The sequence below is a fragment of the Moschus berezovskii genome, chromosome 18 (assembly GCF_049115385.1).
Source record: "Moschus berezovskii isolate FMDL1 chromosome 18, NW_MosBer_1.0, whole genome shotgun sequence".
In the NCBI taxonomy this organism is placed as follows: Eukaryota; Metazoa; Chordata; class Mammalia; order Artiodactyla; family Moschidae; genus Moschus; species Moschus berezovskii.
The window spans coordinates 11,972,135-11,998,601 of NC_142477.1; the positions used below are offsets into that span (position 1 = coordinate 11,972,135).

Sequence of the window (26,467 nt, forward strand, 5' to 3'; positions counted from 1 at the left end):
GTCCAAAGTACTTGTTTTGTTTCTGTTTGCATAGTTAGTATTCCTCAAGGAAAAAATAAGAAAATATGAAGCTACAGATTATTTCCTGTTCCATCAAGAAGAGCTTTGAATGGTGTTCTTCTGAATGTTTTATTTCTCTCTTCTGTATATGGTTAAATTTAAACCTGACTGCATGCTAATAACCCATTTGGACTCTAGGTCTGGGTGATTCAGAATACACGTACTTCTGTAACGGGGGGAAGGTAATTGATAAACGACTTCAGGAGCTTGGAGCCCAGCGTTTCTACGACACTGGCCACGCGGATGACTGTGTAGGGTAAGAGCAATGTACCTCTGTCATTTCCAATAAACCATGTTTGTACATGATGTAAGTCAGTTTACAAAAGGGATTCACTTTTGAACTAGCATTGACTTTCAGTGTCCTATTTTAGTTTTGGGACCAAAGAAAATCCTCCAGAGCTTGATTTATCTGTTTTGCTGGGTTTTTTTTTTTATTTTTTTTTAAGTGCCTCGTCCATCTCAGTGTCTGCTATTGGAAGACACTAGGAAGGTAGCCCAGTACAGTTACCTCAGGCTTGGAAGTGTGCAGCTGTTTGCAGAAGTCATTGTTTTCTTTAGGAACTTGGCGAGCGTGTGCCTGCAGGGGAGTGACTGGACTCTGGACCTCCCTGTGGAGGGCGCCCGGCTTGCACGTTACAGTTGGAGAACGTGGGCCGCAGGCCTTCCCGGCACCCTGGCTCCTTGGCGCTCTCCCTCCCTGCCTTCATGGTCATTGGCCACCCTGCCAACCAGGAATATAATTTCTGTTTCATTGATTTATTCTTGTTTTTACAGTTCAGTATTTCACCCTACTTGCCACCTTACAAATCCTCTTAACGTGTTAACTCAAAGACGTTATAGAATTGTCCTTATTCTGTCATAACAGCACATGCATGCACTTGATCTTTTTTCTGCTGGCTCTGTGTATTAAGAAAATCTCACACACTAGATCTGGGCTTATGCATCATGACAAGTTCAGCAAAGGCTGTGCTTTTCTGCATATGCCACCTTGCATGAGCGTGTTGGAGACACTTCTGTTTGCCCACAGCTCACCTTTGTGAGTCCATATGTCTGTCATTTTCTGCAGCTGTGATGCTGTGAGTTTTTTTCCGTCACCCCAGGGCACATGTTCTTTATGGTGACAGCTCCACCATATTGCCTTGCCTGTTACCTTTCAGTTTTGTCTCGCTGTATTGGACTCTTTTCCCCATGAAAAACCTTGTTGGCATTAAATGTTTATTGTCCTTTGTGAGCTGTTTAAATGCTAAACGCTTTTAAATCCATTATTCGTATTGCTCAACTGATATTTTACTTAAGAGGCTTTTGATTTCACTTGATTTATTGCACTGACCATTAAAATTGTTCAGTGTGTATTTCAGCAGCCTGCATCTCTAAAATTTTCAACCTAAGTATTCTTTCTAAAATTAGAACATTTTCAAGGAGACATCTTGGCTTCCTGTACCACCACGTTGAAGGGGTTAAGAATGTAGACTGGAGTTAAACACCTGCGCTCAGGTCCTTGGTTTTCCCCGCCTACTGACTGTGAAGCGTGGGTCACGTTACTTAAATTTTTGTGTCTCGGCGTCCCCCTGTGAAATGGATGATAACAGTGTATGTTGTTTAGAGCTCTTTGAAGCGTCAAGTGAATGAATAGAACTTGTTGTTTCAGAACAGCGCCCGCCGTGTAGTGCGTACGCAGTGGGCGTGGGCTTTCTTGTGAGAGTATTACCGCATTACTATTTCTGAGTTGTGAGAGTGGTGTTTTAAATGTACTGTCATTATTGAGCCATTAATTTTATACGCTTGCTCTTCCAAATGTCCCGAGGGATGGATGTACTGTGTCACCAAACTTTGAACTGTGCGCCACATGAGCAGCAAATGAATACAGTGAAATTATAGCCAGAGTCTCGATGAGAAAGAGGTCTAAAGTGTGTCTCCTCTCGTCGCTTAGCTCTGTGAGTTGGAACTTAATTGATCACACATTGGAGCTGTAATTGAAAATGACAGAGATGTCCTTCTCATGGTCTTGGCGCGGTGCTTCTCGGCCAGTCACTCTGTGAACAGTGTCGGGAACATTACTGTTGTCATGCTTTGCCAGCAGTCAGTCTGTTACTTAGGTGCTAAGTCGTGTCCGACTCTTTTGCGACCCCAAGGGCTGTAGTCTGCCAGGATCCTCTGTCTGTGGGATTTTCCCGGCAAGCGTACTGGAGTGGGTTGCCGTTTCCTTCTCCAGCCAGTAGTCAGTGGATGAGTGTATTTTACAATGTACTTACGGTTAATTCAGCTCTCCTAAAGGATGATGCCTGGAAAATTCTATGGACTGAGGAGCCTGATGGGCTACAGTCCATGGGGTTGCAAAGAGTCGAACACGACTGAGCAACTTCACTTCAAAGGATGATTGAAGGGTTGAGCTATTAGTCAAAGAGCATTAATCTGGAGTGGTTTCTTGGTGGTGTCTTAGTCTATACGAAACAAAGATCAGTAAATGGACTAGGCAAAAAAAGGTGGTGCATTTGATGTAATTATCACTTATGATATTAGAGTAGACTTGGATTTTGAGTATGTTCCGTTAGCTTCATCAGAATTTAGCATGCCTGTTTAAAACCACGTCTTCTTACAATACCAATTCTACTTTAGAAGTTAAGTGGAATCATACTGCTATTACCTTTTACTAAATCATCTTCATTTTTGTTCTCCGACTTTTATGCTTGTTCATACTTTTTTATAGCTCAGTGCTAATGAAGACAGTAATGCTTTCCTTTTTAGCTAGATTGTAAGTATTTTTGTATTTTGAATAGCCTTCACAGTGAATGTTTCTGACAGTTGCACAGCGTTCCATCAGGTGGACACATTTTCCCATTATCCCGTTGTTATGTGTTTAAATGAAGAACTTAAAGTGTTTGTTTCTTTTTTCTTATTTGTTTTACAACTCAGTTTGGAACTTGTGGTTGAGCCATGGATTAATGGACTCTGGGCCGCCCTCGAGAAGCATTTTCTGTCGAACAGAGGAAGAGAGAACACTAGTGAAAGTCTCACGATGGCATCTCATGCCTCCCGGAGGACAGACCCTGAGACACCGGAATTGTTACACGTGGAATCACAAGTTGGACTTCTGAGATTAGATGATTCCGGAGGAAAGGCTGCTGAAGTTTTGGAACAAAATGCAGTGAACAGCGGTCAGTCAAGCACCTTGATTGCAGACTTTGGGGCCTCGCTTACCCGTTCAGCACCCCCACTTTCACAAGCCTCTCTGAATATCCCCACTTTGCCACCGGCATATTTAGAGGTGCATCTGGAGGAGGCCCTTGGCCAGGTAAGCAGTGATGGTGGTGGTATTTTTTAAATTATAGTGGAGGCCAGCAAACTGGCATGCTGGGTGAGTGTGGTCTACCAGCTCTCATGTAAATAAAGTTTTACTGGAACACTACCATGCCCATCCAAGGCTGCTTCTACACTGCAGTGGTGGAGTTGGAAGGAAAGGAAAGTGAAGTCGCTCAGTCGTGTCCGACTCTTTGCGACCCCATGGACTGTAGCCTACCAGGCTCCACCATCCATGGGATTTTCCAGGCAGGAGTACTAGAGTGGGTTGCTATTTCCTTCTCCAGGAGATCTTCCCAACCCAGGGATGGAACCCAGGTCTCCCGCTTTGCAGGCAGATGCTGTACTGTCTCAAAGAGGCATTAAAGATACACTTGTGTTATTACCTGGCTTCTCTTTGAAGAAGAAAATGGGTATGAGCTCAGTTTCTTTATTCCTTTGGAGAAGTAACGTCTTGGCTTCTTGCCTTAGATGTCAGTCAGGTGAGGGCAAGTTGTGGGCTGTCAGAAAACTATCTCAGCAACTAATTTGAGTCGGGTACAGTAAGATCACTTTTCCAGTGTGGATCTTTACTGTCCTGGGATGCTGCATTTTAGGTGTTTTTCTTTCTTTTCTCTTTTCTTTCTCCTGTTTTTGTCTAAGTCTTTTTTTCTATGCCTTGAGTATCTTTCCTATCAGTAAGTAAATGACTTTAAAGTGATCTGTACATTTCTGAGCATAAAATTGAATAGTAGCTGATATTACCCCACGATTGTCAGTGTATGGTTCCGTGAAATTTTTTCCAGCATGCTTGGAATAAACTTCCAGGGCAGCTGGTCTTGTGACGCATGGCTGACCCCTCTCTGTTAAGAGGGAGTTCTGTGTGGGCTTTCTCAGGTAAACCACGCTCTTAACACAACTGTCGTGGTTTCTGGTTTCTTCTTTTCCTTTTATTAAATGAGGAAAGACATTTGAGAAACAGTTTAAGTGCAACTTTTTAGTTTATTTGAAAACTGTTTGCGAACACTTGATATGCATACTAGTGTTTTCAGCATCATATTTCTACAGTGTTTTTCTAATGCATTCAGGTAAACAGGTAGGTTTTTATATGACGTTCCCTGGGTTATTATTTTCATGCTCATGTTTCATTCTTTATTAAAAGGGATTATCACAACAAGTACATCTTAGTCAGGACTGGGGACAGGCGCAGTGGCTGTGGTAAATGTGCCGGGTGGGTGGACTCGTGGTGAGCCGGCCCCGGGTTTGCATTGCAAAGATGAGTGTGTGTGGCAGGGGTGTCAGTCTCTGATTGATCTGACAAGATGCTTCACTTAGGATCTGCTTGAGAGTTTCTTTTACGATAGGTGTCATTAAATAGACTTGAGCTGTTGGTAATGTCTTCAAAAGATTTTTTGAAATCTCAACTATTTAATAGAAACTTGTGTAAGTCTGTTTAAAGGGTATTCCTAAAGGATAAGGGATTGAGGAAAACAAGTTTCCTGTTTTAGGGCGTCATCTTAGGATAACTCCCTTGGGGAGCGGGGCGGGTGGGGAAAGGGAGGATGGCGCCGGGTTGGGCAGAGCCGGAAGCTGAGCTTCAGTGCATGCGTGCTCAGTCACTTCCATCCTGTCTGACTCTTGGTGACCCCAGGGACTGTAGCCCACCAGGCTCCCCTCTTCACAGGATTCTCCATGCAGAAATACTGGCGTGGGTTGCTCTGCCCTCCTTTGAATCTTCCCAACCCTGGGATTGAAACCGCATCTCTTTTATCTCCTGCACTGGCAGGCAGGTTCGTGACCGCTGGCACCACCCGGGAAGCCAGAGCTTCAGCGAAGCCTGACAGAGCCCGCAGCCGGTCCCACTCCTTCCACCCAGTGCTGTCTCCCTGTCCCTGGTGCCCCCCACTACTGTGGGGCCGCCTGGACTGTGGGCTGCGAGCTGCACTGCCTTGGTGGGCACGTCACGGGGCCCTGCCCAGAGCCCTTCTCTGCCCCGGGCCCCCAGCCCTGGGGGCCTCCCGTGTCACTCAGTGTTTGGGTGGAGTGTGCGGCCCTGAGCTGCCGAGGCCTGCCAGGTGGGAGGCACCTCTCCCCGTGAAGGGCAGGAGGACAGAGCGCATCCTTGTCTTGGGAGGGGACGTCCTGACACGCCGGACCACACCACGGGCCCTGAGTCTCCACAGGCCATGGGGACGCCAGTGCCCTCTCACTGGCATGAAGGCGTTGAGGCAGCGGGCCCGGGTGAGGTTTGCTGAGTGTCCAGACGGTCCCCATTTACTCATGCCGCCTCGTGCCAGCAAACAGGAGCCTTGTGACGGTCTTGGGGCAAAATGGTAAACAGTATGTGCCTGTGAGCACGTCTGGTCCTCTGTGCGTGGAGATGGAAAAGAGCACGTTGGCCACACCTTCTTGGACGAGCCCTGCACGAGAGGCTACGCTAACTGCTCCGTCAGAGAACCAGCCGCACGGGCGCGGCTGGGGCTGCCGCTTGTTGGAGTTGCTGGTGGCTTAGGGTCATCCCCCAGGACCCATCTGGTTTCTCCAGGGGCCCGATTGGTGAATCCTATGGAGTCATGATAGACACCCTGCAGTGTCCTTCAGCTTTTTAAGGATTGTTTGATATCTGTTGCTCTCCCCAGGATAGTCTGATTTTCGTCTTTTATCTTAATGGAGAGAGAGAGGTGTCAGGTTCAGAGGCTTCTTCTTGACGCTCCCCTCTGTGATGGCTCGTAGCCCACAGGCCAGGATTTCGCTGCTAAGTGCCAGGTGAGCCACTGATGGGGCCCTTTGAGCCAGACTTGGGCCAGGATTCTGGTCACCCGTGGCCGCAGGCCTCGGGGCTGTGTGGGCCAGCAGCCGCGCCTGGCCCTCTCCCCGCCGGCGTCCCTGAGTCCAGTGCTCGTTGACCCCTGGGGCGGCGTTAGTGGGTGCGGTTTCTGTGCCTTGTGGAGTTACTCCCCCTGGGGTAAACAAAATACTGTTTACCATTTTGCCCCTTCGGGTGGGAGAGCTTCAGGTCTGACAGCTGACTTGGGTCCAGCAACTGGATAGGGATCTCGAGCTTTCATTGGACAGCTTCCCGCTCATGACTTCTTGGTTTCTTTTCCTCGTAAGGACGGGTCCAGCGCCCTTGCCGGCTGCCCGTTCATTTGGACCCTCTGGAAGCCGTGTGCTCATCATTCTCGTGATTTCTGGGAGTTGGGCCCCCGGCCGCCCCGCAGCTTCTCTGCTCACTGTGATCCTTGTGTGCACCCCTCCCCCCGGCGTTCCTGGCCAAGGGCTCCCACCTGCCGCAGCCTTGGTGCCGGGGGGAGGGGGGCGGCCCTGGGTTTCCTGTTGCTGGGCACCCACTTTGTGAGCTCTCGTCAGCAGGCGAGCTCGGTGGTTCTGCTGTCCCCCTGACCAGCGCGGGCCCGTTGGCCTTGGCAGTGACGTGGTCTCTGGGTGCTCCAGGGAGCATCTGTCGGCTGGTGGGTTTGGCCTTACATGGTTTTGTCTGCTCTGGTAGGCCCTCTTCTCTGAGCTTTTCAATCCTGTCCTCAGATGTCTTGGCATTTCTGCCTCACTTTGCTTTTCCTCTGCTCTAGTCGCTCTGCTGTCCGTGTGTTTATGTCATCTCTGGGGCTCTGCCAGGGGGAAGAAAGCCTGAGTCCTGGGAGAGTGCCCCAGTGAGAAAGCCCTTCATCCAGACCTGTGTCCTGCCCCGCCTGGCCGGGGGCCTCGGCCTCCTGTCTGGACACACGTGTTCTGCTGATGCGTGCTTCTGGCCTGCCCTTTCTTTGGAGCTGGCCCAGCACACGGGCAGCCAGGCCTGTTGCTTCTTAACTGTAGTTTTGGTCCAGCAGCCAGGAGGAGGGATAGGGTGCGGGGTGCAGTCCCCACCTTGTCTTAATGCGAGACGGGAGCTCTTGCCCTTAGGGAAGGAGCGGCCCCTCTGCGGGCGCCAGGGCCGTCTCGGGACTGAAGACGCTCCCCCAGGTGTCCCCCACCCCCCGTTCTTCCCTGCCGAGTCCCTTGCTTTCTCTGCCCTCAGGCTGCAGCAGGGGCGTGCTCATGTGTAAGCTACTGAGTGTCCTCTGGCTTTCCCTGGTAGGTTTTAGTTGTTGCCTCATTATTCTTGGCTTTTGGCATTTTTTCCAAAAGTGTCGGTGAAGCTTAGCCTCCAGTCCCAGCAGCCCGATCCGTGCCGCTCCCTCTTCCTTGCCGAGCACGTGTCCCCGCAGCAGCTGGTGTTCTGTCACCACATGTGTTCTCACTGCCGGCCGGGGCAGCCCTCCAGCACCACACGCCCACTTTAGCGACTTTCTCGGGCTACTCTGGGCCTGGTTGTCCCAGGCTGGGTTCCCGGGAATCACTGTGACATGGTTTTCGGGGCCTCCTCCTCGCCCCGGGGTGTCTGGGGGCAGGAGCCGGACAGGGCACAGGAGAAGCTGAGCTGTGTTGTGGTTTTAGCAAAACCCTGGCCATGCTCACGGGCCTCTCCAAAGCCGGGGTGGCCCTTCAGGGTTGTCGTGAGTTGTGCACAGGGGCTGGGCCTTTCAAGTCGTCGATTAGTCTTTAGATGGGGCGGCCTCTAGACAGAGGTGTGGCCGTGAGTGCTCAGGTGACAGCAAGGTGCTGGGCACCCGCTGTGAGCACTGCCAGCAGCCTTGCTGAAGGCCATGCCCCCATCCCCGTCACTACAAGTCTCAGACCGTCAGCCCTGGCCTTCTCCCTGGCCTTCCCACACAGCCACTCATCCACAGTTAACTGACCAGCACTTTCCGAGATGTAAGTTTCAATTTTATTAGAACTTAGGATCATCAAGTTATGAAACTGGTGAGGTGGAACCAAGATTTGGGTTTCTTTATAGTTTCCCAAGGCCTGTGTTGTCTAATTTTACCTGTGTGTGGCTACTGTTAATTAACGAAAATTAAGTTAAGGATTCAGTTCCTAAAATCACACCAGCCATGTTTACAGTGCTCAGTGCTCCACGGTCAGGTATCAGTCAGTGAAGTTATGGAGCATCCCCGGCGTCCAGAAAGCTCTGTGGAACAGCACCGCCCCCCACTCTGACGGCTCTTATCACCATCTGTGCAGGCAGCTTCCGACCGTAAACGTCTGTCACTCCTTTAGAATCTCCTTCTGAAATGTTCACACACGCTATTTCCTTTTGCCTCGTTCATTAGGAAGACTGTTAGACCTTTCCGTGGAAAGTGCTAGTATCTGATATTTTCCATATAATCTCAGAAATTTTAAAGTCTAGTAGACAAGGAGTTTAAAATATAGATGAGCTTCTGAAAGATTGAGAGGCCTGTCTGTAGCCATTTACCTTAGAGAAGAATTCTGAAATATCATCAGGGAATGTTGAAAGATCTGGTAGCTCTGATGTTGCCGCTTAGTGAAGCAGTGGTAAGTATAATTGGAAACCGCGTTTCATAGCCCTCTATCACATTCCTTTCTCAAGGAGGAAAGCCACGTACCTGTGAGCTCGGTGGATCCAGTGTTTCACGTCCCGATTTCAAAGGCAGTTCAGCTGACTACGAATGATGCCATAAAAACCACTCTTCTGATAGAGCTGGACATTTCGGTAAGTTCCAGAATGTGTCTCTGAGCACAGGGATATTGTCAGTCAGTGCGGAGGCTTACCTGTGGTGTGTCCTTGCCCACACACGCCGGAAGAAGGAGGGGTCTGGCTGGACAGCGGCCAGCCACCTGGCCTGCCTTGTTTATTCCTGACCCGTCATTTTGTCTCTCCATCTCATCCCTGTTTTCTTTTCACTTCAAGGAGGGGCTGAAATGAGGAGTGACTGAGGTGAGTCCCCATGGAGAGAGTAGTGTTGCTGCCTTACTCATTGAGTCACGAAAAAATAAGGGAATCAGCACAGCACTGGCGTATAGGAGCCCCAGGCAAGGAAGCTGAGGTCAGCGGCCAGGGGAGTCGAGCCCAGGCTAGACCGCCCTGTGACAGTCCCTTCTCAGAGTGGTGGTCCTTGTTCCTTTGAGAATCTGGGAGAGGTCACGGACCCCCCTCTCCAGAAGAAGGATTATATATAACCTTTTTGCGCACAGTTTTAGGGGGTGTCTGTGCTGGCTCTCGGAGCCACATCTGTAAGCCTCCCCCCGCCCCTGCCCCAGCCACTGGCCTCAGGTGGGAGGCCGTGACTGGACCTGCTCACAGTCGTGTAGCTTGACCCTGGATGTGGGTCCCATGGAGCTCAGTAGGCTGGGCTTTCAGAAAAGAGTGTCAAGGCTGTTGGTGGAGGTTTAGTTGAATTTCTAATAGAAAAAAAGAAATAGGGCAGGCATCAAAACTAGATGGTTTTGCTTACATACTATTCTGTTCAGTTGCTAAGCCCTGACCGACTCTTTGTGACCCCATGGACTGCAGCTTGCCAGGCTTCCCTGTCCTTCAGTGTCTCCTGGAGTTTGATCAAACCATGTCCCTTGAATCGGTTGGTGATGCTCTCTAGGCATCTCATCCTCTGCTGCCCCCTTCTCCTTTTGCCTTTGATCTTTCTCAGCATCGAGGTCTTTTCCAATGAGTCAAGTCTTCGCATCAGGTGGCCGAAGTATTGGAGCTTCAGTGTCAGTCTTTGCAAGTGAATATTCAGTGTTGATCTCCTTGCAGTCCAAGGGACTCTCATACTATTGAGTAATTCCATTTTCTTTTGAACGTTTTTATCCCCACTGCTAAGTATCCTGTATGTGCGAAAGCATTTCACGTCTGTTGCACACTTTTGTCATAAAGAGGTGCGGTTTGGCAGACGGGTGGGTCTGGTCTGTGTGTCCCTCACAGGCCAGGGGTGTGAGTGTGTGTGGTCAGAGGCCCCTTCCCAGAGCCCTCCACACCCCCACCCCACCCCACTCTGTCAGAGTGCGCAGACCTGCTGTGGGTGGAGCCCAGGTTTGTGCACAGCCAGAGCCGGGTCAGATGCTTTAATGCTGCACGTCACTAAAGGGAGAAGAGCGGTCTCCCCACCCCTGTTCCTCCCCGAAGAAAAGGAGAAAGGAGAGACCGCTGAAGAGCAGTTTCTTTGCTCCTAAAGTGCATGTGTATGTTTTCAAAAGAGGGTTTTTACATGGATTATTAAAAACACTGCTTACCGGGACACCTTAATCTCCAGAAGAGGCAGGTCTTAATTTCTAGTCTGTGAATACTCAATATAAAGCAAAACATTAGATAATTACAGAATTTCTATTTTAAAAATAACTCCTAATAAAAGTATGCTTGTTTAGGTAATTGGTCTTATTTGTTGGAAACAAAATAATTCTAATTGCAAAAAACGAATTTGTATGTTCAAATGTTCATATGAGAAAAACTGTGTTGGTTGCCCCACAACTAAAACTCTTAACTCATGTGGCATTTTTTTATTTCGTGTCGGCTCTTCTCTAGAAAACAGATTTTTCCTACCAGCCTGGAGATGCCGTCAATGTGATCTGTCCCAATAGCGACTCTGAAGTACAGTTCCTGCTGCAGAGACTGCAGCTCGCAGACAGGAAAGAGCACCGCGTCGCCGTGACGATCAAGGCAGACACGAGGAAGAAAGGTGCAGGCCTGTGTCCTGCTGTTCTGCATGTCCTTGGGGGCACGGGGGTGACAGGGCGAGTCTGCCCAGGTGCCTGAGAACAGAACACAGGCGCTTGCTGGTCTTGGGCAGGAGTCCTTAGTGTCCACAGCAGGTGCCCTGGGGGAGTCAGTTAGTTACCCTCAATGAGGTGGTGATAGAGTTTATGCGTATCGGATGCTTACAGACATTAGAAATGAAGTTGAAGAATCAGCTTTTCCAGAACTCTAGACATTAGCAGGCTTACAGCAAACTGGGAAATGCAAAGTTGCGTGTAACGGTGGTCTCCAAGAAGCAGGTTGGTGAGCTGAGCCCATACGGTAGGTTGTCTCTTTTCAGTCGGTATTGCTTTGCTTCTGAGTTAGCACACTAGAGTTGTCATGCAGAAAAACTGTAGTATATGAATCTGTTTCAAAAACTGCTTTTTGTTGGGAGTTCCCTGGTGGTTAGGACTCCAGACTCTCAGTTCTGGGGCCCGGGTTTAATTCCTGGTGGGAGAACATTCCACAAACTGCAAGATGTTGCCAAAATAAGGGTAGTTGTTTTATGTTTGTGTCTCATGGCCTGTTTGTTATTGCTTATTTAATACATGAAAATAGTTGCTTTTTCCATGATTAAAGGAAATTATTCTTCAGTGATTTGCTTAGAATCTGGAACTAGAGCTCAGGCAGCTCTAAAAGTTTTTCTGAGGAAGACAGGTAGTGTTATGGGACCACTGCCATCTTTTGGAGGGGCTTCTCTGATAGCTTGGTTGGTAAAGAATTCACCTGCAATGCAGGAGACCGCAGTTCGATTCCTGGGCTTTTTTGTTCCTTGGTTTTAGATAATTCCCTTCCTTTTGTTTGGTAAACCTAGATTTCATAGGTATGGCTGATACAGAAATACTGTTGAATTAATAAAATTGTTTTTGTAAAGTGGATTTTTCTTTCACGTTCTTGCTGAGGAAATCTTTTGACTGAATAAACGTTGACCAAAGTCATATTGTACTTTGATAGCACTATAATGTAAAAGATTACAGCTGTTACTGTTTCTGGGGGTTGGAAACCTCTTTATTCTCTGTGCGGTGAACTCTTCCCTGTCTCCCTACACAGGCGCGGCCTTGCCCCAGCACGTACCTGAGAGGTGTTCTCTCCAGTTCCTTCTCACCTGGAGCCTCGAGATACGAGCTGTTCCCAAGAAGGTACTGTTTGTTTACGTTCTTTCGGTACCTACTTTAAAAAATGCTTATCTCTCTATACAGCTTATTATATCATTTGAAGGCTTAGAAAATATGATCTTCATAGCCTGTGTTCAGAATAGTTCCCAAGCCGTGCTGTGTCTCTGTGATGTCATGGACAAATATTTTAAAATTGCTCTTATATTGAAACGTTACATTTTCTTTTGAAATGAGAATTTCAAGCAGGGCTTTTCCTTAATCGTATTTTACTAGGCGTTAACTCAATGTTGCGGTAACCAGTGATGAAAGTGGCCCTCGATGACATGGGGTTTCCAGCTCTGCACAGACACTTTTTCTCTAATTGACAGGAGGCATGCGGAGTGGGGCTGTCCCTCCCCTGTCCCTCATTAAGGTTGGGAAGACCCCTTTTTGTGTAAAAGTCTGTAGTTTGTCAGAATTCTTTAGGGAAAGGTGAAGAGTCATATTGACGTTGAAACGGATTTGGAGGTAAAGATCCACTAGATGTCAGCGTTGTGCCACCGTTACCGTTGTTTTTCTAGCCCTGTTACTCAAATGGATGTTAATGGGTGAGCTTTCCAAGCTGTTTTACCAAACTTGTAATGAATAAAACCATTATTATGTTACACTGTCTTTATTAAGGTGTTAACTGCATTTCTACTCTTTGGGAAGTAAACTCAATGGAGGGGCTTAATCCTTGGTATAATTTGAGTAAATTTACGATGCACTGTGATAAAAATTTCCTGCATAATTTCACAATTTTAGTTCAACTCTACCATTTCTGAAAACTTAACAATGTAGATATTTAAAAATGTATTTTTGCTAACTGCAAAAGCAGTATGCTTGTAAAAAGTCTGGACACAAAAGTAATTCAGGAAGCAGAAGTGCTTTTTAGTTAGACCCCTGCAGTTAACAGGTGGCTTGGTAGCTCAGAGAGTAGAGAATCTGCCTGCAAAGCAGGAGATCTGGGTTCAATCCCTGGGTTGGGGAGATACCCTGGAGAAGGAAATGGCAACCCGCTCCAGTTCTTGCCTGGAGAGTCCTAAGGACAGAGGAACCCGGTGGGCTGTGGTCCATGGGGTTGCAGGTAGCATTTGTATTTGTGTTGCTAGTATATATGCTGTTCTGTAACATGCCTTTTTTTATTAAAAAGAAATCATGAGTTTGCATATCCCAACATGGAAACATACTGGAGATCTTATTAAAAGATGCTATAACTGTTGATTTGATTAAGGATAGTCCACTGTTTCCAGTTTTTCACTATTAAAAACCCATTTAGGTTGACCTTCTGTTTGCATCTGTATACACCTGTCTAAATTTTCTTTTTAAAATAAATTCCTTGGAGTATAGTTACTGTGTTAAAAATATTTAGAATTTAAGTTTTAGTAATGTTTGTCAACTTGTTCTCTACATAATACAGTGTTTCCTTTATTAGTACTGTGAAGTTTCTGTTAAGTGTAAAGTGAGAAATATGCTAGTGTTTTAGCCTGTAATTTAGGAAGGTTTATTGACTTGAGAAGGTTGGCTCAGGGTGTTCTTGGTACGCTCCTGCGCTCCTGTAGTTGGTGGGTCCCTGGGTAGGTTGGGCAGGGATTCTTGGCTAGTCGGTGGAAACCCGCGGCCCCACGGGAGTGTGATCTCCTCATCCCCGTCAAGGGCGTCCGGGCCTGCGGGACGCAGGGGCCGTGGGTGTAGTGGTGCCCACTCCCGTTTCGGGTAGCGTTGTTGGTCCCGCTCTCCTGTGAAGCCTTTTGGGCAAGTTAGGTGTCCTCTTGTGCCCAGTGCGTGTCAGAAGAAGCTCTTAATGGTGGTCAAACAAGTGTCAAAATCCAGGTTGTAATCATCAGCTAAGACAGGAACAGGTAGGTGTCCTGAGATAAAAATGTTTGGTTAACGAGGGACTTCCTTGGTGGTCTGGTGGCTGAGACTCCGGGCTCCCAATGCAGGGGCCCTGGGTTCAATCCCTGGTCAGGGAACTAAATCCCACATGCCAGGGAACTAGATGCTACATAAATAAATATTAAAAAAAAACAAAAACAGTCTGCTGGGGAGACTTGACTTCCTGCTTACTCACATGTAACTTGAGACCATACTTATGACTGATTAGGTCAGTTTAAGATACAGGGAAGGTGACCAAAAAATAGAAGTGGGCCTTCCCACTTCGATGGGCTGCCATCAGAGCAAATATGAAACGAAATGCCCTTTTCCTGGCCACAGTCCTGGTGGCCACACTCCCTTTTTCTTTATAGTTGGGCATATCCCAGGTGGATACCAATCCCGTGTTCTGACGCTGTGACCACAGAGCGCGTGGTGACTTGTTGGCTTCTTGGCCACAGGCGTTCCTGCGCGCCCTCGCGGACCACACTGGCGACAGCATGGAGAGGCGGCGGCTGCAGGAGCTGTGCAGCAGGCAGGGGGCGGCCGACTACGCCCGCTTCGTCAGGGATGCCGGTGCCTGTCTGTCCGACCTGCTGCGGGCCTTCCCGTCCTGCCAGCCTCCGCTCGGCCTCCTGCTTGGTGAGTGGCCACCATCACAGGCCCTTTCCCCGGCAGCCCCTCTGTGCTAAGGGCACCTCGAGTTCCTGCAGGCCTGTGGGGGCACGTCTCCATACTGGTCAGTAAGCAAGCGTCCCACAGCTGGGCTTCCCAGGGCCTTAACCAGCTGAACTGCTTTCCTGAGGTCAGAGAATCTCTCTCCCGTTTTTTTTGTTTTTTCTTTTTCAGTTTTCTTTCCTACCATTGTCACTGTCGTTTGTTCTCTCAATATTGTTGTCATTTGGTTGCTAAGAGGTCTCTGACTTCTTGCAACCCCATGGCCTGTAGCACACCAGGCTTCCCTGTCTTTCACTGTCTCCCAGAGTTTGCTCAGATTCATGTCCATCGAGTTGGTGATGCTATCCAACCATCTCACCCTCCGTTGTTCCCTTCTCCTCCTGCTTTCAGTCTTTCCCGATAGTAGGGTCTTTTTCTCTATTAATAGAATCAGTTGTAATTCTCTTTTTTTGCTCAGCCTTCAGCCTCGAATCTGTTTTTCAGAAAGCACTTAGCCAAATTTTATCTAAAAATGAGCTTTCCAAGAAAAGTATCTTTTTTAAGGATAGTGATAATTGATGGAGTGTGATGAAGTGTACGCTCTGTGAGCAGGGTTCAGAAATGTCCCACCTGGGTAGGTCCAGATTTTGGTTTTCAAGAGCCCAAGGGTCTCCTCTTGCTGGCCCAGCATAAACAAGTGACCTTACTCAGGGTGCCTCCGAGTGTGGACTTGGGGAGACAGGCGTCCAGATGGAAGGTCAGCCTGGTTTTTGCCCCAATCATGTCTTCTGGTCCTTGTACTCCAGCAGAAGAGAGTTTCAGATCTCTTTAAGGACCTGCTGTCTGGACTTGGAGACGTTTACCAGGGACGGTGACTGTAAGCATTTATAGGATTTTAAAACTTTTGTTGTTTAATACTTTCTATGCTTGTATTTTGTCATCTCCTGTCTTTTCTTGGAGTGATAAATAGTGACAGGAAAATGTGTACTGTACTTTGTACTGTTAGGCCGGTAAGGTCCCTTCTGATGCCAAGTACAGTGAAGGGCGCTCCTTTACAAGTCAGGCCCTCCTTACTTTTTAATGTTCTCTGTCCTCCAAGTGGTGAGGCTGCTTTTCCCGTGTTCCTGTTCAGATGAACACTCTTACCCTCTTTCTTTTGAGCTAATAGTTCAGTTCAGTCGCTCAGTCGTGTCTGACTCTTTGTGACCCCATGGACCGCAGCACGCCAGGCCTCCCTGTCCATCACCAAGTCCCAGAGTTTACCCAAACCTATGTCCATTGAGTTGGTGATGCCATCCAACCATCCCATCCTCTGTCATCTCTTCACCTCCTGCCTTCAAGCTTTCCCAGCATCATGGTCTTTTCTAATGAGTCAGCTCTTCACATCAGGTGACCAAAGTATCGACGCTTCAGCTTATAAACTTTAGAAGTTTCTTTAATTGAGACTTATAGAAACTTCAGTTATTTCCTGATTTCTGTGATGAAACTTAATACACCTAGGGATTAGTGTTGAACCCTCTTTTACACCTTATTCTGACATTGCAACTGTAAGACATTTCAGAAAGGGCTTTCCACATTTTTGCTAAATAACTATCAAAATGATAACATAATGAACACAAAAATTTCCAGAGTTTTATTAGTAGACAATTCAAATATTGACTCTTAGTCTCCTTTTGAAAGAGTACCTATATGTCTTGAAATCACTGGATTTCTGGGTAACTTGATTTAAGAATGTCCACTGTTACACTCCAGTTTTTTGATATAACCCTATAAATATAAGAAGGAAAAATATTTTCAGCCTAAGTATTTTCCACAGTCTAATTGTCTTTGGGTCATAATTGTATTTCAGGTCTGAAAACTCTGGAGACACCCCAGAAGACAATGTAATTGGTTCCTTGACTCGGAGGCCCATTTGTGGACCTTACTCTTATTCCTGTTTGCTGTTTTAAAAAAACCTAACAGCCTTTAGGTAGAAATACTGGCTTCACATTAAGGAAACAGAGTATGTCTGATCTTTAAGATTTGGATGTAGTATCTAGTAATGGTCTGCTTACTCACAGTGAATGTATAGGTATTTAAAAGTATGATGAAAACTGAAACAGAAGTTGTTTTGAATATTCTAAATAAGAGAAAACTTAGAAGTCAGACCTTTACATATAGTTTACATGTATACATATACTTTATTTTCAGTAGGAGTGAATAGTTGCCTGTTTTTGCTTTTTTCTAGAACATCTTCCTAAGCTCCAACCCAGACCGTACTCGTGTGCAAGGTACTGATGCTTATTAACGTAATACATAGCGTCTTTCTCCTAAAATAAAATGAAACTCCGACCTTCATATCCTTGCTAGCTATAGGCCCATTTACTGAAAACTTGCCAGATTTGTGGAAGACGGTAGCAGACGTGATAAGGAGTGAAGAAAACCGGCTTGGACTCCTGTCCTCCCAGAGTCCATAGGGCGTGGCATCTTCTGTGGCTCTTACAGTCCAGAACCGTGTCCTGCTTAGCGAGTCTCCAGGTCCTCCCCCTGCAGCCTTCATTGGTGTGCCTGGCCGCCTTTCTGGGGGTGGAGGGGGAAAGGGAGAGGGAGCGGTTCTGTATAAATCCCATCTAGTCTTGGGGGCACACAGGTAACCAGAAATTGTCCTGAGTGGTATCAGGACGCTGGGGGCAGGGCTGGCTTTGCAGTAAGCAGCAGAGCTGTTCTCTGAAGAGCGCGAAGGTGACTCAGAAATTCCCCTCAGTGCAGTAAAAAAAGGCCTGGTCTGGCCTGTATGTGTTAGTCCTGATGCGGAGTTTAAAAACTCTGCTCTCTGTCTTTGCAGCTCAAGTCTGTTTCACCCGGGGAAGCTTCATTTCGTTTTTAACATCGTGGAGTTTTTGTCTAACACCACGGAGGTGGTTCTTCGGAGAGGCGTGTGCACGGGCTGGCTCGCCACCTTGGTTGAATCAATTCTTCAGCCGTACACGTGTGCAAAGCATGCAGATGGCAAGAAAACCCTGGCTCCCAAGGTATGAGGAGAGTGCAGTTTTGGTGACATTGAAAGCGTTCATTGCTTATTGGAAAAATGTCCCCTGCATCATTTGTTACCAATAAATCATTCAAAGGAAACTCTATGCCACACTTGAGCTTTAGGCTTTTGGAAAGTTAGTAGAACATAATTTTCACTCAGTATTAAATAGTCCATGTGTTTCCCCAATGTGTAAAGTATGAATTGTATACAGTACAGTCTTCGCTCCTTGCTCATCATGTTTGTAAACAGAAGACCTTTTGTGTTTTATATTTTGATTCACACTTGTCAAAATCTCATTTGAGACTGTATGCAAAGGGAACAATTACATTCTCCCTCCTCACGCATAAGAATGGTTGAAATCGAAAAAAAAGTTGAGTCTATATCATGAAGTCTTTTACATGTTTTTGAAAAATAAGACATTTGTAGTGTCATATTCCTGGTTTGGTTGCTCTAAGTTACTGAAGTTAAAAAGTTGACAGCCCTTGGGGAAATTAAGACTTCTGATATATACTTGAGAGAGCTTAAGAGAAGACTGGAGCTTAAAATTGTCCTTGAGCTTGGTATTTTCCCAGTCTGCTGACTGGAACAGGTGTTTTACCATGTGTGTTTCCTTATATCCACAAAATTTTGAGAACTGAGAAACGTCTTTTCTGGAAAGAAGTACTATAGTAATAGTACTGACACACAAGTATCATGTCACTTCATGGTCTCACAAAAATAGCAGATCTCCAAAAAGTTAAAAATAGCATATTGAAATACCTATATTACAAACACCAAGCGTGGGTGCTTCCCCCATAGTCTTTCTTTCTTTCCCCCTAGCCTGTTCCCTCTTCTTCCTTCCCCATTTTAACAGATTTTTATTGACTACCCAGTTTTGAGGCCCTGGAGGTACAGATAGAAAGGATGTAATTTATAACTACTTAAGGTTCATCTTGCCGTGTAATTTATAACTACTTAAGTTTAATCCATCCACCACGCGCCGTCCCCCAACTGGCAGGTGGTCCTGTGGTTCACAGATGCCCCCGCCCCCAGGGAGTAGACGTCCCCTCCTGCTCCTGGGTGGCCGGGCCACGTGACCAGCCTCTCAGGGATAGGTGAGCGGACAGGCTTGTGCCAGGTCTCAGCAGGAGCTCCGCGCCCAATGGGGGTGGTGGGCTTGCCTCTGTCATCTTCCCCTCTGACCTCGGATGGGATGACTCAGGTCAGGGATGCTCCTTGGCTTTGGATGCAGGTGAAGGAGGTCGTGGTGCAGAGCCGCCGCCCTGGGCCGACAGGGTGAGCGTCCCGTGAGCAGCAGGAGCCGACTAGTACTCTCCCGTCTCCTCGCCGTCCCTGGAACATGGGAGTGTGATCTCTTCAGCAGTTTTATTCTGCTTCATGGGACTTACTGATTATCTGTCTTTCTGTAGATGAATGTTTGTTTATCGTCTTTTTCACACGGTAGAATATGCGTCCCATTGACGTAGATTTGGTTTGCTCATTTCTCCATCCTAAGTGCTTGTCATGTTGAGTACCTTCAGTGAAATTGTTAGGTGGGTGAATCAGGTGAAGAAGGCTAATGTAATATCCATCACAGCCTCACTCCAAAACGAGAACAGTCATTTGACGCAACTCTGCCAGTTCTCCATTTAAAAAGTACTGTATCCATCCTATGGATGAGCTTCAGACAGCTTCCCTTGAATCAGAGGCTGAAATATGTACGACTATATCCGTATGCAATGTGGGGATGATTCCCGTCATTCTCATGTTAGTATCGGTCAGTGTAACGGAAGCTTACGCCATAGTGAAACTGAGGGTCAAGCATGTCAACAAGCTGATTCCTTGTAAGTGCCCCTGGCACATGGTTTAGAAGAAAACCCTTTTGAAATTGTAGCAAAAAGACTTTTGTCTGTATCTCGTTTATTAGTCTAGCTTTGCAGCAAACCCTGGACCCACAGGTGCGGAGGTCGTGCGGTGCTCTGGCATCCTTAGGGCAGCCCCTTCGTTTCTCTCTCGCTTGCCTGGTTTCCGCTTAAACCCTTCACCCCATCTTGGTGTTAGTCTGCATTGCCCCTTTATGTCCTGATGTGAAGGACCTTGTCTTCATTTTGTGTGTGCATTTCTTCATGATTCATATGATGGGTTGCCCACTAGGACACAGGTTTTTTTCTTTGGGCCTAGAAAAATAACTCATTATTTATTTATTCAGTGTTCTACCTCGGAAATAGCCCTGTCATTTTAAAAAATACTTTTGATTTAGAAAGAAAAAAATTTACAAGACAGACTTGTTTATTTCTCTGCGTTGACAGATGTGCTTGTGGTTTCAGTAAGATTTAATGCTGCTACTTAATTTTGTGATGCTTCTAAGGGGAAGGGGAAGTGATGAAATTAAGGGGAAGTTTCACTTTCTGATTTCCTTGGCAGACAGCACCTAGGTTATATGCTTTTGTTCAGGTTTTTTTTTTTTCAAACTTATGAGCATTGGCTTAATGTTTCAGATATCCATCTCTCCAAGAACAACAAACTCTTTCCACTTACCAAATGACCCTTCAGTCCCCATCATAATGGTGGGTCCAGGAGTGGGCGTGGCCCCCTTCATTGGTTTCCTGCAACACAGGTATGTATCCCTCATGGACCTGGCTGGGAGTATAATAGAGCGTTTTTTTGTTTCTTCTGGAGTTTTTAGGATATTAGACTTCAGTTGTAAAATTTTTATTTTAAAAAAATTATTATTAAATGTGTGATAGCATAGCATAACTTATCACTGTGGGAAAAGTGAATGTATCTTCTGGAGCTTTTGCTTTGTGCTGGAACTTCCATTTTCACGGTAGTATTTACTCGCCCACCGCCGAGCCCTGACCTGTAGATTATAGTGCAGGTGCTGGGGACAGATCTCAAGCACATCTTCATGCTGTGCTGACGCGCAGCTGCCCCACCTGTTCCTTTGTTGATGTTCACGCCCAGTCCTGTCTGACTCTCTGTGACCCCGTGGACGGCAGCACGCCAGGTCTCCCTGTCCTTCACCATCTCCCGGAGCCGGCGCAGACTCATGTCCATTGTGTCAGTGATGCCATCCAGCCACCTCATCCTCCGTCACCCCTTCTCCTGCCCTCAGCCTTTCCCAGCATCCATCTGTTCCTGCACTGGGTTGTCACAAAGACCCAGTTACACCCAGCATTTCAGAATCAAACCCCTAACGCCAGTTATTTTCAATAGAATAATTCATGTATCTTCATATCAAGGCATAATTATTTGATACAAATAAAATGGTGCTTCTCTCCTTGTGTGTGAAATAACAATTCTCACATAATGCTCCTCAGGTAGTGTAGTAATATTCTTCGGGCAAAATCTTTGCGTAGTTTTCTTTTTTGTTGTTGTTAAGAAAACAAAAAAGTGGGACATATCAATCATGGGTGAAAATTGCACAGCAGACTGTTCTACCGTTTAAAGACCTGTGCCACTTCTCTATTACACAAATTGAGAGTTTTTAGTCATAAGATTGTTGCTAGTATTTAGTGTAGAAATTAGTCGAGGTTTCGCAGTGTGGTCGTTTGAATTACCCCCGCTCTGGAGGTGTCAGGGAAAGGGTCATAGACGTCTCAGCCCAGAGGTAAGCTTACTTTCTCTAGTGTCTGCTGGAGTGGCCGGCTTACCCTGTGGACAATGAAGTGTAAATTCAGTAAATGGACTTTGCGTGACTGCAGAGTTGGGTTTTACAGACCTACCTGGAGAGGCCAAAAAGAGAGATTGCTGTTACCTGTTCTTTCTACCAGACCTCAGCTTTCTTTTCCCCTTAGAGAGAAGCTCCAGGAACAACACCCAGGGGGCCACTTTGGAGCCATGTGGCTGTTCTTTGGCTGCAGACACAAGGAGAGGGATTATCTGTTCAGGTACTTGGCAGCCCTCGTGTTGTAAGACTCCATGTTCTATAGCTGTCATCTCAGACTTCTCCAACTTGAAATTACAAATCTTCCAGTGACCCGTTACATATCGTGTTTCAGAGACGAGCTCAGACACTTCCTTAAGTGTGGCGTGCTCACTCACTTGGAAGTCTCCTTCTCAAGAGATGCTGCTGTCGGGGAGGAGGAAGGCCCAGCCAAGTATGTGCAAGACAGCCTCCAGCGTCACAGCAAACAGGTGGCGGGGGTCCTCCTCCAGGACAGCGGTTATGTTTACATGTGTGGGTGAGTGCAGGGCATGCGGACAATCGGTGGTGTTCATTAAAGAAACCAGGGGCCCATTGGTTAATGACCCGGACCTGTATGGGTGGGAGATTTGATTCTCAAGTACAGGGATAGAAATACAAGTTCTAAAGCTACTTTTACATACCCTCAATAGCCAGGAAGTTATTATCAGGAAAACAAAGTGAAAATTAACTCATGCAGCCTTCCCTGGGTCCAGTGGTTAAGACCACACTTCCGCTGCAGGGGGCATCGGTTTAGTCCCTGGTTGGGGATCTAAGATCCCCAGAGAAGATTAACTCGTGCGTTGCGAACTGCTCTGTGCTATTTTAAATTAAGTTTCTGTGTTTATTTTTGCTATGCCTTTGATTCATGGGGTCGCAGAGAGTCGGACACGACTGAGCGACTGAACTGAACTGAACTGAATTCATTGTTTTAATTGATTTTGATCAGTGAATACTAAACGTGTGATTTGTGCAGTTGACCTAGGAAAGCAGCTTTGGTTTTGACTCTGAGAATGGCTTTCCTCATAGCTCAGTTGGTAGAGAATCTCCCTGCAATTCAGGAGACCCCGGTTTGATTCCTGGGTCAGGAAGATCCGCTGGAGATGGGATAAGCTACCCACTCCAGTATTCTTGGGCTTCCTTTGTGGCTCAGCTGGTAATTAATCTGCCTGCGATGCGGGAGACCTGGATTCGATTCCTGGGTTCGGAAGATCCCCTGGAGAAGGGAAAGGCTACCCACTCCAGTATTCTGGCTTGGAGAATTCCATGGACTGTGTAGTCCATGGGGTTGCAGAGAGTTGGACAGGACTGAGCGACTTTCACTTTTACTTTTCACTGAGAATGTGGATTCAGGATTTTTTCCTTAAGACATGATCTGTAATGTCAAAGTTGACATAAGCCAAGAGTCAGTCTTACGTTTCATCTACTTTTTGAGACAAGATCCATTATAGAAACCCAAGATCTCCACAGGGAAAAAAAAATTTAGGAAGTAGTTACTTGTTTTAATGGAACTCAAAATGTTTGCTGATTAAAAAGGAGTTTTGAAATGAGAAACTTTACTTTGTTTTTATCCTGACACGTCCCTGCCTAGCATTTAAAACATTCCGTTAAGTTACCAGGTTGAGTTTTTTGTTTTTTATTTCTAAAACTGACACAGAAAAAGAAATATTGGCATAATGACCTGGAGTGCGTATAAATATAATTGAAAAGGTTTATAAAGCAGAACAACTTACCTTTTGGACTTACTCTCTGTGACACATTCCGATAACGTCTATTTGTTCGTTGTGTCAGTTTTAAAGAAAGCTGACTTATCTCCTAAGTTGATTCCACGACCCGTTAATGACTCCTCAGCTAGAAGTTGCTTCAGGTCAGAAACGGCCGGGCCCCTGGATGTGGTGTTGGTTTATGTGTTCATGTAGCTGCTGGTGAGGTATTTGGTCTTCCTTTTGTTTGCAGAGGAGAGTGCTGTCAGATTTAGGCGGAAGTTTTGAGTACAGCCCTAAAATAATGGAGGTGAAGTCCGTGTGCAAACACGCGTGTACACTATATGAGTACCTGGCACTTGAGAACTTAACATGTTAGCCCAGAAGTAGCCCCTCACCGTCACTGCTGCCTCATTGTCTCCTATCCACGAAGTGGGATGACGGCACTCACAGCTGCTCTGAGGTCAGAGCTCGGCGAGAACACCCTCGGCCTCTAGTGTGGACCAAACACGGGGGACCTTGAGGACAGCCCCCGAGGAAGGCGCGAGCTTGTCCCGCGGCCCAGGGCCACTGTCTCGAGGGGGGGCCTTTGCTGCTGGGAGTCAAGTGAGAAGACAACGCAGGGCCCAGGACATGTGGCAGCTGGAGCCCCGGACGTGAGGAAGGGCTGGGGGTGGCCTTGAGGTGCTCTCGGCGAGCTGCGGGGGAGCAGGGGGAGGACGTTGGGGTGGACATTGGGGCGGCTGTTACGGCTTTCTCAAGCAATCTCGCTGGAGGTGGGGGTGAGTTCAGCTCCCAGCACAGTGCAGTCCTGTCCGGCAGTTACTCGTGCCGCAGACGTCACAGTGCCTGCCGAGCTGTGCAGGTGTCCAGAGATGGGAGGTGGGCGAGGTTCTCTCCGCGCCAGCCGCCTGCTCCCCGTGGGAGAGCCGGGGCAGCAGTGCCCACGGCGCAGCAGGTGCTGCATGGGGCCTTGCCTGGCCTGTAGTGAAAGAGCTGGGCCGTGGAACTGCACCAAGAAGGGGAAGCCCTCAGCAAGTTCTCCGTGATGTGCCTGTTAACAGCTGTGTGCCCGTGTGCCTGCCGGGTATGAAGGCTTAGACTCGGGGGGGCGTCTTGCCCAGGAAGGCCTTGAGAGTGGAGGGAGGGCAGGGACGAGGAGGGGCCAGTGCGTGAGGGCCTCCGGCGCGTCAGCATTTCGGCCGTTCCTGGAGCACAGAGCCCATTGACGGCTTTAAAGCTGTGAACGGGGTGCTCAGCGTTGCGGGTGTCAGTGGTCCCTGGAAGGCCTGGCCTTGGGCTGGGGATGTGATGGTGATCAGTGCCTGGAGACCTGAGGGCCACTTTCCAGAGAGGTGGAGGCGGGCTGCAGTGTGGTGACGCAGGCCCGCCCTGAGGTTTGTGAGTGCAGGAGCACTTAGTACACAGTTCCTGTTCTTAAACAGAATTATTACTCATTTATTTTCTAGAGACGCCAAGAATATGGCCAAGGATGTCCACGATGCCCTTGTGGAAATAATAAGCAGAGAGACTGGAGTTGAAAAACTAGAGGCAATGAAAACATTGGCCACTTTAAAAGAAGAAAAGCGGTATCTTCAGGATATTTGGTGATAAACCTGGAAAGTAAAAGAGAATTAAGCTTTTTTTCCGGCTGAAAGTACTAACATGAAACTTGACTGAAGCTTGGGACTTTCGATGTTAAAATTAAAAAAAAATTTTTTTTCAAACATTTCTCAGAGGAGGTGGGGTGGAGCGGCCGTGGACCGTTTTAACCATACAGGAAACTTTCAGGTTTCCATACCTCCCCCTCTTCCCCGCCTCCCCAATCCACCCCGAGCAGAAAGGTGGCCCAGACTCCTCCACCAGCACCTCCTAGGCCACCTCCACATCCTGGAGAATTTTTGCAGGGACGTCGATTGGTGAACTGGGCTTCTCAGTACATGTGAGGGCTTCTCAGCACAGGAGGTGAGCGTGGGAGCTGACGAGGTAGGTGGTCAGGTCTTGTGAACTTGTTGCCAGTTTTTTAATAACCTAAAGTTAATTTATATTTTATATGAAATATATGCCATAAAGAATATTCCTATGACTGCATTAAAATTGCATATGTATAGTATATCTGATTACATGTTTATATATAATTTTTTCAGATCCTTTATTACCAAAACTATATTTCTGATAAAAATATTGTAAGGTACTGCTTATAGTGATTTTTCTTATGATGCTGGAAATATAAACTATATTTTGAAATTCCATTCTGGCATATGATTTACTTAGCATGGTTCTTTCTTCTTAATATCACAGTTCCAGAATTTAAAGAAATTTGCATTCAGATTATAGATCCATTTCCCATCTTTTGATTTCTACCCCTTTTGGTGTACTTTAAAATTTTCCCACGTAATTTATATTTCTGTGTTTGTAACCTGGGCTTAAAATACCTACTTAATATCCTTGTATTTCATAAATTCCTACTATTGTCTGAATATTTATGTCCCCCAGCCTCCCCCCTGCTCCCCTATTCATATGTTTGAATCCTCACCTCTGATATGATGGTACTGGGAGCTGGACCTTTGTGCGGTGACAAGGTTATGATGGTGGAACTCTTAGGAATGGGATCAGTGCCCTTGTTTCAAGACGCCCCACAGGGCTCCCTGCTCCTCCTGCCCTGTGAAGACACAGTGAGAAGTCAGCATCTGCAACCCTGAGGCCTTCACCAGAACCCAACAACACTGGCACCTGGTCTGAACTTCCGCTTGCAGAACTGTGAAAGATTTCTGTTGTTTATAAGCTACCCAATGGTGTCTTGTTCCAGCAGCTCGAGTGGACAAGTGGACTAAGACAGTTCCCACTGACCCATTCTCTTTTAGTATTTGTCAGAGCAGAAAACAAAGTATAAAAAGGGCATGGAAATTTTTTCTTCTAGTCTATGGTATATATTGTTTTTTTAATTAAAGAGATTGGCATTTAAAAAATCTCTACCTGTCAAAGGGTTCTGGTCATTTTGAAAAATAAATATCTAAAATAATGCTGTGTATAATCTCAAGATTTGTTAAGACTTCAAAGCAGTTTGTTACAACCTCTAATCGTATGTATTTCATGTCTTTTACAATAGAAATACTTCTGGAAAAACTTACAAGGCATAAGAAAACATATCAAGCAAAATTACATGCATATGTTAATATACGTCAACCAGAATAGACTTAAGGTGAAACCATGAAAAGGACAGAGAACAATATTCCTTGTTGATCACGCTAACAAGAAAATACAGTGAAAAACCCATGTCCCTCTACCAGTGCTGTCCGTCCATATTGTTGTGTTAGTGGTTTGTGCTCAGTCATGTCCAACTCATTGTGACCCCATGTACTGTAGGATGCCAGGGTCCTCTGTCCATGAAGTTATCCAGGCACCAATACTGGAATGGGTTGCCATGCCCTTCTCCAAGGGATCTTCTCAACCCGGGAATCAAACCTGGTCTCCTGCAGTGAAGACAGATTCTTTACT

The 26,467-nt window shown here is 46.7% G+C and overlaps 1 protein-coding gene across 6 annotated transcripts in view; it reads left to right on the forward strand.

The window, feature by feature from the left end:
• Positions 1-26,017, forward strand: part of MTRR (5-methyltetrahydrofolate-homocysteine methyltransferase reductase) — a 33,094-nt gene extending 7,077 nt beyond the window's left edge. For 2 of the 6 annotated variants that reach the window (XM_055422273.2, XM_088827625.1), the window contains exons 4-15: positions 199-316; positions 2,974-3,352; positions 8,783-8,905; positions 10,712-10,865; positions 11,975-12,063; positions 14,394-14,574; positions 16,817-16,859; positions 17,414-17,600; positions 20,080-20,198; positions 21,379-21,471; positions 21,583-21,765; positions 24,439-26,011. In XM_055422273.2, the coding sequence (XP_055278248.2) occupies positions 199-316; positions 2,974-3,352; positions 8,783-8,905; positions 10,712-10,865; positions 11,975-12,063; positions 14,394-14,574; positions 16,817-16,859; positions 17,414-17,600; positions 20,080-20,198; positions 21,379-21,471; positions 21,583-21,765; positions 24,439-24,580 (1,811 nt within the window). In that variant the 3' untranslated portion in view covers positions 24,581-26,011. Of the gene's footprint in view, positions 1-198; positions 317-2,973; positions 3,353-8,782; positions 8,906-10,711; positions 10,866-11,974; positions 12,064-14,393; positions 14,575-16,816; positions 16,860-17,413; positions 17,601-20,079; positions 20,199-21,378; positions 21,472-21,582; positions 21,766-24,438 lie in introns of all 6 variants that reach the window. The other 4 variants (XM_088827626.1, XM_055422272.2, XM_088827627.1 and 1 more) reach the window with 4 other exon arrangements.
• Positions 26,018-26,467: the final 450 nt, after the last annotated feature.